The sequence below is a fragment of the Lagenorhynchus albirostris genome, chromosome 1 (assembly GCF_949774975.1).
Source record: "Lagenorhynchus albirostris chromosome 1, mLagAlb1.1, whole genome shotgun sequence".
NCBI lineage: Eukaryota > Metazoa > Chordata > Mammalia > Artiodactyla > Delphinidae > Lagenorhynchus > Lagenorhynchus albirostris.
The window spans coordinates 173,220,876-173,232,226 of NC_083095.1; the positions used below are offsets into that span (position 1 = coordinate 173,220,876).

The window sequence follows — 11,351 nt, forward strand, 5'->3', positions numbered from 1 at the left end:
TCTTGAAGATTTTTTTTCCTTGAAAAGAAAGCCAAACTGTAAAGTAAAACACAGTTAATAAATAAAAACCTCACACATCTAAAATTTCGTTATTTTCCGAGATGAACTAACATTTTGCCCTGTCTGCTTTTCCTAATATGCACATTTCATGTGGCCCAAATCCTCATTATGGGAAACATTTCCATATCCATCTCTCAGCTGCAGGCTTTCCTGGGTAGTGAAATATGTGCTTCGTGGTTTCAGAAGCACTGGCTCTTACTTCGCCAAAAGGAGCAAATCTTTAAAAATGAAATTTTCCAGGCACTTAGCCCCTAAATCCACCTTGTAGAGATAGATGATTCTGAATCTTATCAGCCCACAGAATGTCTCACAGCCTTTAAAAGTGTCATCGGCCGTTCCCCTGTGCAGCACGACCAGTGATGCTGTGTAGGGCGGCAGGAGCGGCTGCAAATTTGTACTAAAAGCTGTGTTTTGAACCTTCATTAAATTTCTCACTTGCTGGCAGCCTAAATCCCTCGAAGGCCTGGAGTCTGTTGATTCCCGTTCACTTGTTCTCATTAAACTGGTCTCTAGGCTGTAGCTGTGCTTTGAACAAAGTTGGGCGGCGTGGGAAGATTCAGGGCTCGTCTGGGGGCGGGACTCTCTCACTGTGGCTGCCGCCGCCCTGTGGGTTGTCTCGGGCCCGGAACCAAGTTCTGCGCCATCCGGCTTTGTGCTTGGCCTTCCCGAATCCAGCCTTGTCTTCTACTCTGTCCGTCACTTATGGCCGCAGCCTCAATCTCACCCCTCCCTGATGTCCAGTCCCAACCAGAGGCTGCCCCTGCCTGCCCGCCATGGGCCTCAGGCGTGGACCGGCCAAAGAGATTGGGGGAGGAAGCACAGACCCACAGCATCTTAAAGCCAGAAAGAATATTAAGAATTTTCTAGTCTGGCCTCTTCGTGTTTAGATGAGGACATTTTCGTCCAGAAAATGCATCATTGGCCTTTAATGGTAAAGGTCACCTCAGAGCCCGTAGCAGACCTGGGAGTGAGAACCCACAATTTCGTGGCACGAATTGTATTTGGGGTATTTAACAAAAATTCCTACTTCTATTATGACTGTCAGTACCTCTAGAGCTAGAAGTTTCTTGCACCAACATCCTAGTATCCTCTTTATTTTTTTCTTTCTTAAGTGTTTTCTGGCCGTGCCATGCGTCTTGCAGGATCTTAGCTCCCCAACCGGGTATCAAACCCAGGCCCTCGGCAATGAAAGTGCCGAATCCTAACCACTGGACCATCAGGGAATTCCCATGTGATCTTTTAAAAATCAACTTTGAGGGCTTCCCTGGTGGCACAGTGGTTGGGAGTCCGCCTGCCGATGCAGGGGGCGCGGGTTCGTGCCCCGGTCCGGGAGGATCCCATGTGCCGCGGAGCGGCTGGGCCCGTGGGCCATGGCCGCTGGGCCTGCACGTCCGGAGGCTGTGCTCCACAGTGGGAGAGGCCACGGCAGTGAGAGGCCCGCATATCGGAAAAAAAAAAAAAAAAAACAACTTTGAAACAGTTCAGTGGAAAAAGGGTCATGGTATTAAGATTTATGTCAACTTCTGCTTACTGCATGTTAATGGGCAGAGCTGTAACCCTCCAGATACCTGAACCGGGCCCGGGAGGTGATACTCTGCAGTCTGGGGCCACTTGCGGCAATTTGGTGACTCAAGTGTATAAAATTTCCCCTTCTTCCTCTGATGATTCATTAAATAAAATGAACCTGGAAAGGTCTTGAAATGTATACCAAACATATATTTTGTTTGTTTCACTAACCCATCATCTGTTAGGGACCATATCCCAGGCAGTAAGATCAATAACGTTTATACACAGAGGGCGGCCTGGTAGGTGTTCAGGGCGTGCAGGACTCTGGTGAATACCGTGCAAAGCGTTAAGATGTGTTGACCCTCAGTCGCCACCAGGGTTAACCCTTTTAGCTACCTGTGAAGTCACGATTTTACTTCTGTGCCCCGTGTGCCCAGAGAACGTGTGGGTCCTTTGCTGAGATTGTGTCTGTAGCGCACACGGTGCAGGCTTCCTCCACTCCAGGGAAGACAGCTCTTCCTCCCAGGCAGGATGTCAAGCCACCACGTGGTGTTGGGTCCTCAGCCGGTTCAGATCCTCACCAGAGACCCTCTTGTCTCCCAGGCTCTGTGGCTACCCTCCTTTCTATGACGAAAATGACTCCAAGCTCTTCGAGCAGATTCTCAAGGCAGAATATGAGTTCGACTCCCCCTACTGGGACGACATCTCCGACTCCGGTAGGTCTCTCGGCTCCTTGTGGGCGGCTCCTGGGACCCCGACACCCAGCCCACCTGAGTCTCCAGCGGTCCCCGGGGGCTCAGAACGGTCCTGAGGCTCCTGAGGATGCTACGCACTTAGACTTGACTTGAGAAGCGAGGAGAGGCTTGGGACACGTGTGGGACACGTGCCCCGAGCCAGGCTGAGGGATGGGGACTCACTTCTCCACCACTCCTGGCCGTACCCTGATCTGGGTGCTCTGGAGTGAGACAGTATTAGCTCGAGTTTATTGGGCTTACTTACTGTGTGCTGTGCACTCTAAACTCCGCACGTGTGCCTAGTTCACCCAGTCCTCAGGACAGCCTATCAGGTGGGGATTACTATTAGCCCCATTTGACAGATGAGGAAACTGAGGCCCCAGAAGGTGAAATAACGGCTAGTAAGTGGCAGAGCTGGGGTTTGAACCCACGCCCTCACTCCAGAGCCCGAGTCTCAGCTACTGTGCCACACAAAACATTCCCAGGGAAGTTCACCCTTTCCTCCTCAGGAATGAAAATCAAACCCCAGGCCCACATAAGCAGATGGAATGTCTCCAGCCTCAGTTTCCTCCCTGACAAGATGAAGATGGTAATAATACCACTCCCACCCTTGTAGGTGGTGTCAGGATCACATGAAATAATGAATGAGCTATTCAAATATCCCATTTTATTATTTGTGTTATTTCCTCCTAACTGGAAGTGCCCTGCTTTCTTCCTCCATCTTCCAAACCCTAGGACCGGGCTATAGTTCTCCAAGGCTTGCAGGAAAGAGCCACACGGGGGGTAGTTTGCTCCTGAGTCGGGAAGGGCCCCCGCTGCCCCCCGGAAGTCCAGCCCCGTGGGCAGGGAGCTGCCAGACGCCACAGGGCGACAGATTTCCCGCCTGGCACGTGTCATCTTCTGGTTCTGGGTCCCAACCTCTCACGTTCTCAGTGTCCTGCTCTGGGTCCTGCCTGGTCCTGGGCCTCCAAGCAGTTTTGCTTCCCCACCAGGGCGCATCTCCTGCACCGTCATTTCCTGCTCGCTGGTTGTAGTCATCCGCGGGGGCTGCAGAGGGGGCTTCTGGGGGGCTGTGCATCCACAGTGGGTACTCGGGCGACTTTGTTGACTTGGTGAGCTCCTGACGTGAGGACGTCAGCAAAACAGCTCCCTAAGGCAGGAGTGAGCTGAGTGAGAGGCACCCGGCGACAAAGATATTTCACCTTTTCCCCGAAACAAAGGCGCCACTAGCTGCCGGCGGGAAGGGACTTCGAGCTGGGAAGGCAGGGTCACCACTCAGAAACCCAAACCTTGTCTTCCCTTTTCCCCAGATGCTGGTACCACCTGCCTTTTTGTCCCAGGTCCCGAGTGTCCATGGAAGGCTGGTCTCGTGTTTCCATGGTAACCTTGATACCCACAGAGGCACCCTGGTATCATATTGTCATATCTCAAGCCACATACTGACTCCCCCTCTTGTGCCTTCCTTTTGAACAGCAAAAGACTTCATTCGGAACCTGATGGAGAAAGATCCAAATAAAAGATACACATGCGAGCAGGCAGCTCGGCACCCGTGGTAAGAAGAATCACCCGCTAGAGATGCCGGTCAGCTGGGGCTTCGTTGTGAAAGCCATGGGTGAAGCTTGCATCCCATCTGGCCCGTGGGTTTCATCCTTTCCCCAAACCAACACTCGAGGACACAGTCTTCTGAAGGCATTAATTGCAGATGCACAAAAGATAGCTGTAGCTTTTTCGCTTCATGTGAAGTATTTTAGGATCATTTTTAGGGAGGGTGATTCCCAAAGGAGGCATTAAGAGTGGCGTTTTATTCCTTGAACTTATTACTCAGTCCGTAAATGAATTGAGGTCACATGTTCTTTTCCTTTGAAGATGCTTTTCAAGTTAGTGTTTCTTCACCTCCAGAGGGATGAGTTGATAGTTTACGACATCCTGGACTACATTTCCTGCGGTGCCCCGAGGCCACCTTGTTTTTGTGCCACTTACTAGGGTTGAACCCAGTGACTTTGGGTTTATACTTCTCTGAGCCTGAACTTTCTCATCTTTAAAGTGAGCATAACAATACCTAGTTTACAGGATTGAAGTAAGCAGTGACTGAGATCATGCACACACAGAAAGGGTTTAGTGCATCTGGCACGTAGCAATTGCATCATTAAGCTCTTAGTAAAGCACCGTGAGCCTCCTTTTTGAAACAAAGGCCAGGAGTAGTAAAATAGCCGATACAATGCGCAGACCCTTGACTTCAGGAGACATCCGCCCCGACCAGTCCTCCAGAACACTGTTCCCTGTTGATCCTACCGTCTCCTGCAGCATTTTCTCCGGATGCTCATATGCTGATTAACCTTCCAAAGGGGACCTGCCCAAGGTCTTTTCCTGACCAGCTTCACAGTATTGTAATGTATAATAACAGCCGTCATTTATCATCTGTGATGTCCCAGGCCCTGTGCTAATCATATTAAAATATCACCGCATTTTTTCTTTTATGATAATCCTGTAAGGTAGATTTTTGTCTCCATTTCTGAGATAAGGAAATCTATGTAGAAAGATAAAGAAACTTAGCCAACAGGACACAACTAGCTAACAGCAAAGCCAGAAATGTTTCCAGGCAGAACTGTCAGATTCCAAAATGATGCTCTTCACCCCAAACTGACAGGAGAAGGAAAGGGGAAGGAAGGAATTTTCTGAAAAGGAGGCAGTTTTGATTGTGTGTCAGCCTGATATTTTTTTAATAAGTCACTTTGGATGATAGGTCAAAGTATGTGACAGTGAAGATAAGAAAGTTTTTCTTATTTTATAAACAGTTGGCTTTTACAGCTGTATGAGACTTTTTCCCCAGTTTTACAGAGAGAGAGTTGGCATGCAGCACTGTATAAGTTTAAGGTGTTAGAGCATAATAACTTGGCATCCGTATATGTTGCAAAATGACTACCACAATAAGTTTACTTAATATCCATTGCCTAATATGTTAATTACAAAAAATTATTTTCCTTGTGGCGAGAACTTTCAGGATTTACTCTTAACAACTTTCAAGTATGCCATAAAGCAGTGTTAACCATTGTCACCCGGTTGTACATTACAACCCCAGTACTTATTTATCGTTCATGTAGGAGGCTTTTGAGGTTATCTTAGAGAGGAGGAAAATGACCTCAAAAGAAGGGAAGTGATTTGCTTCCTAGAACTTGTTCACTGATCCAGCTTCACTCTGTGGAAGGCAGGAAGGCCAGTTAAAACCTCATCTCCCCTTCACCAGACATTTTTGAAAAAAAACAAAGAAGAGAAAGGTCAGTTTCACCGTCAGGGGCCTGGCAGAGGGGCAAGGTGGGCTCAGAGTCAAGCAGGGCTTCACGGAGATGCCAGCCTCGCGCTGTGAGAAGGCTGTCCCTGGGCCGTCCAGGGTAGGGTGAGGATTCCAGGCTGGGCTAGCCAGGGAGGCTTCAACTCTGCACCCTCCTCAGCGTTCATGGAGACCCCTCCCCTCCCCAGATTCCAGCCAGCCAAGCTGCGGTGACCACAGGAACTGGGATGGATCCCAGGAGTTTGGGATACACACCAGGCATCACCAAGCCTGTTTTGAGCAAGTGACTAGAAAAGTGTACAATCAGAGCCGTGCAGGTAGAACAGACCGTGTACAAAACACAAAAACACCCGAAGGCGAGGAGAAGAGTTTAATGATCTGTGTGTGGAGAAGAAGAGCCAGACAGGCCTGATGGAGCGGGATTGATATAAACGCCATGTCCTTCGTTAGTGTAGAGGCAGCAACAGGGAAGCGAGAGAGCGTCGGGAGACCCAGATGAAACGGGGGTGTGTGTGTGTGCGGATTCATAAGGGAAGTCTCCTGTCTCAGGGGCGTTGTGCAGTTCCTAGGACAGTCAGGGTGACCTCCAAGGTCCCTTCCAGTGCTGAGCCTCCACGCCTCCGGTCTCGTGGGTGAATGATGCTGAATCTGGGAGCGCTGAGTGTCCCACGTGATCCCTGGCCGACGCGAGCAGCAGCGTGGTTGCGGTGCCTATTGTTTTTGTTTTTTTCTCTCTTTTCTTTCTTTTGTTTTTAACACCTTTATTGGAGCATAATTTACATGGTAGCGTTAGCTGCTGCTGTAGAACAAAGCGAATCAGCTCTTCATATACGTGTATCCCCGCGCAGTTGCCTGTTTGAGGAAGGTCGTGAGCTGTCGTGAGCCGAGGTGGCGTTACCTCCAAGAAGAGTGTTTCACAGCGGTCTCCGGGCCACCGTGTGCCCCGCTTGGTCCTTACCCAGCGGCAGCGCGCCCTGGCACTGTGGGAAGTGAGCACGGAACATTCTAGAATAACTGAAAATTTGCATTTTCCTCCCCTCTCAGCCTTTTGCTCACCCACAGGGAAGGGGGTCTCCCTGACACCCCGCCACCCGGCCTGTTGGGTTTGGAGCAGGCTCTGCCCCCTCGTCAGTGCTCAGCCCGAGAATTCCGTCCTTCCCACCACTTCTGCCCCCTGGTTTCCAAGAAAGAGCTGACCACCCCGAGGTGGAGCTGGCGTCCTTTTCTGAGGATGCAGCTGTTACAAACAGGAGGAAACACTCATGTGAGGCCTCCGGGAGGAGAGGCTGAATAGCGACATCTGCTCCCCAGCTTCCTCGTGCCTGGGCTTTCGGGTGGATTTGCTCATTCACGTGTTTCTCTTCACTGATGTGCATCTGGGGAAAGCAGGCAATTGACAGTTGTTGGAGATGGAAACCTGCCTGGCCTTGGTTCGTTTCTGAGTATCCTCTGAGCTGTGTATTTTCAGCCCTGCTGGGAAAACTAGAGGAGTCTATTTAGGGGGGGTCTTGCTCTGAGCTGGGAATAGCAGACTGTACGGTATTCTAAACTTAGGCCCAGCCTGGCACAGACTTACCTTCCAGAGTCCACCAGCCATGTTTTCGGTTCCTAAAAGGAAAGGCTGATGGTGGGAACATATTTTTTATCCAGGGCTGGTTTCCTATCTGAATAAGCCCCAAGCTTGTTCCTCTCACGTCCTAAATCGGTTGAACACGGCAGTCTGTGCCCAGTCTGGTCTGTGTCCAGGGCCCTCGGAGTCTGGGACCTGACGGGCTCTGCCAGCCAGAAAGTATGGTCAGTGTCCCCGGCATCTGTCTGCCCCTTAACAGTTCCGAGATCCAAGAAATTACTTCTGAGGCATCAGGCATCAGCTCAGAATTGAATAGTTTGGTGCTAAAGGAAAGGGAAGATGGATGGCTTCAAGCCCAGAAGAGACTGAGCAAAATGCAACTTCCTGTGAGATTGGGGGAGGCCAAGCGGTCAAATGTAGAGCGAGGGTGGCATTGAGGTTGAGAAGGGATGTGAGGGAGAAGAACGGGCTGGAGGAAAAAAAAAAAAAAAAAGGGCTGGAGAGACCCCCAGCTCATCAACGAGACTGGCGACTGTAAGCCCAGAGAGAAGAGGGAGGTGTAAGAACGAATGGGGGGCGGGGCGGGGTGGGGGAGAGAAGAGGTGTGATAAAGCAGAGGGAGGAAGTAATAGGATGAGGGGGGACCCTTCCTCCCTGCTAATAGAAGGCTAAGGTCAAGCAAGAACTAGAGAAAAGATTGCCCAGTGTTGTAAAGGACCCAGTGGAAGGCAGCAGCGACATGGTTCTTGCGGTTCTGAGAACTTTTCTAGGAAATGCAGGAGTAGGTGTGCCAAGCAGGGCCGAGCTGAGGCTGGGAACCCTGTTACTGAGCACAGAGAAGGTGAGGGGCCCCGGGGGGAGGGAGGGGAGTAGAACGTGGCAGAGCTCAGGTCAGCCGGGATGGAGCCAGAAGGGAGCAGTGGGCCCTGGGTGTGAGCAGGTCCATGGACCAGAGATCCTGGGGATGCCAGAGAGGGGCTGGGGGGGAGACCCTGGGTAGGGGTCTGGTGCTCAGACCAGGTTGGGGGACACGCTTGAGACCTCAGAGGTGAGACACGGCGGGTAGGAAGCTGGGGGAGGGGGAGAAAGAGGAGAGCTGAATTCAGGTTGTGTTGTCCTTGTGGACTCTGATGTTGCAGGAATGGGGGTGAAAAGGGGAAGAAGGGGGAGCCGGGCAGAGTGGCCTACCATGAAGGTGCTGACCCATCCTGGAGGGGGTGCAGGGTACGGAGGTGGGACCGGGCTTGGAGTGCAGTGGTGGTGGGTCATGGACGTTCAGACAAGAGCTGTGCGTTGAAAGAAGCAGCCTGGAGGGGCAGTGACACGCCATCCTCTCAGCAGACCTGTGGGAGGGGACAGGACATGGCTTCCCCAGGAAAGCAGCTTGGGACCCAGTGTCAGACGCCCCCCTCCCCCCAAGAAACCCTCTTGAGAAGCATCTTTGCCTCCATTTCAGGATCGCTGGTGACACAGCCCTCAGCAAAAACATCCACGAGTCGGTCAGCGCCCAGATCCGGAAGAACTTCGCCAAGAGCAAGTGGAGAGTAAGTCCTGTGTTTCCTACATTCCCAGTGAACTTAACCTCTCAAACGAAACTGGCCCTGCAGTTCAAGCATTTTTTATTTCTAAGTGTTACTATCCCCCAAGTTTGATGGGAATCCCCATAGCCTCACCCAAATGTGTGCTAATTTTAACCAATAAGGATTAAGACTTGACGAGAGCATCGTGGTGTGAGAGGGATAAAGTGTATGATTTAATAATATCTCCCCCCTGTGATCCAAAAATATAGCAATATTGCCAGCTTTTCCTCATTTGCTGTTTCTTAAGAACATAATCCCTGTTGTCTTCCTTCACTTTGCTGGAACCTTGAAGGGTTGACTATTATTAAAGTGACATAAAAAGGGGGAAAAAAACCCAGGAAATCTCAGTTGAACTCATCAATACATTCTGGTAAAAATGTGATGGATTTAATCCATTACCCTGTGTTCTCACAGCATGGGTAATTGAGAGCTGGCTGTTCTTGCACGAGAACCAACAACTAGAGACTACACAGACAGTAATTCCACTGACCTACTTTATTTAGGACAAAACACCAATAATCAGAAAATTAAAACGCTTAAAATATATTTTAAGGTACTCTATTATTATAATACACCTTTTGTTCTAGAAGTCATTCTCTTAAATTATGGAGGGAATTGGCTTACGTTTACTCTATATTCCACGGTATTATGTCAGAAGAAAAATACTCTTTTCATCTCCAAAATATATTTTCTTGGGGGGAGAGGGTCAAAGGATGAATGTACTTTTGGAAGAAGAGGCAACATCCGTTTCCTTTCTAGTGGATCATGAGACTGTTGTCAGAAGTTTGACCTGCTTAGGGTAACAGGATAAATGATAGGAGACAGTCTCGGCCTTTTCTAATTAGCTGGAATATTTTGTCTGCCTTTCCCCTTTCTTAAATTTCAGCAAGCGTTTAATGCCACGGCCGTCGTGAGACATATGAGAAAACTACATCTTGGCAGCAGCCTGGACAGTTCAAATACAAGTGTTTCGAGCAGCCTCAGTCTGGCCAGCCAAAAAGATTGTGCGTATGTAGCAAAAACAGAACTTTCCAACTGGCATTGGAGACAAATCTAGTAGGGAGAGAGGGGGACTCTCGTTTGCTGAGTAGCTACTGTTTGTCCGGGTCTGTGAATACTTGATCTTATTTAATACTCCCAACAATCCTATTCACTATTTTTTAAATATTTTTTTAAATTTAGTTATTTCATATTTCTACAACCGTAGCTACTGTGGTTTCCATTTATAAGACATCTGAGGCTCGAGTCCCACACGGCCACGTGTGTGTGGACAAAAGCCCGACACTTCCTCATCCATCTCCTTATGTTCTGATTTGCTTCTCATTGGACATCACCCTTAGGGACTGAGGAAGGGATGGCAGAGACTCATATGACAGTCTGATCTCATTGACTTTTAAAATGTATTTTCTTTTTTTTTTTTTCTGATAATCGTTTGAGCTGATTTATACGAAGTACGTTGGCTTTGGGATCAAAGTAATAGTACTAATGTTTCGTTGTCCTTCATCTGTGCGTGGGATAGTTCATCACGAGGGACACACTCATACCCTCCTTATTTTTCTCTCCCACTCTCCACTATATTTCTCTTAATCTCATACTAGGCCTTTCCATGGGCTCCTCTGCACTGCAGAGAAGTTGCCTTGATCGTCCCGGTAGGCCTTCATTTCCATAATCATTGAGACCCTTCAGTTTGGTCTCACTCTGAGCATCACACTCCTTCCTGTTTGCCTCAAAAAAGGTTCCCCTCCTCTTTAAATAGCCCTCCCACCTCATTCCGGAATGTCCAGCCCTTAAGTTTTCCCGGGAAATCTCCATGAGCATCCCCTGACACAACTGCACGCTGCTTTAGGCCGACATTTACATCGCAGGGCAAATCATTTCCACCCTCTGGTCAAAGGAAACCCCACAATCTATCGTTTACTTGAAGATTCAGACAGTGGCTCTGACAGCAAAGCCATCTTAGTGATTTACTTTATGGCTATCCCGATGTTCGAGCCCACAGAGTTCACAGTGACAGGGGTGAGGGGTACACTGCCGCAGCTAGGAAGATAATCCCACGTGAGAGCGTTCTGATGCCAACACATTTGCTTGGGGAGCATTGGAGGTGCAGCCCGTGAAGAATTTTTCTAGGCCAGGGGGCTGCCGAGTTCACACAGGACTCAATCAGCAGCCCCGTTTCAATGTGCCCTATGTCACAAACGCTTCTTAGCCAAGAGTCCAGACCACACACCAAGCTGGGGTCAGAAGGGGGTATCACATCCTTTATTCACTCTTAAAATCCCTGCTTCTCACCGCCATTGTAAGAAATAAACAGTTCTTATGAGGATGGTATATATTCAGTACCTAGCCCAATGCCTAGTATGTAGTAAGTGCTCAGTAAATGGAACCCATCATATTACGGTGGCTAAACCATGTTGTATCCAAATACAAAGCAGTTATCATTATTATAATGAAACAAGGAGGGAAGACCTGGGTCTAAGAAGAATTTGGATACCTTGCAAATGTTTTCCCGTGGATAGGGAAAAATTTGGAGTCAAGTGCATCAAAGTTTGTCCCCCGCGACAAACCCTCGCAGCGGGAAGAGGGAGTGAGTAGATCCTTCTGAAGCTTTGAAC

General features: G+C 49.2%; 1 protein-coding gene across 1 annotated transcript in view; it reads left to right on the top strand.

Annotated features, from left to right (window-relative positions):
• Positions 1–11,351, top strand: part of CAMK1D (calcium/calmodulin dependent protein kinase ID) — a 417,459-nt gene that overhangs the window by 400,268 nt on the left and 5,840 nt on the right. Inside the window, exons 7-10 of the mRNA XM_060160644.1 lie at positions 2,170–2,282; positions 3,774–3,852; positions 8,616–8,703; positions 9,626–9,743. Coding sequence (XP_060016627.1) covers positions 2,170–2,282; positions 3,774–3,852; positions 8,616–8,703; positions 9,626–9,743 — 398 coding nt within the window. The remainder of the gene's footprint in view (positions 1–2,169; positions 2,283–3,773; positions 3,853–8,615; positions 8,704–9,625; positions 9,744–11,351) is intronic.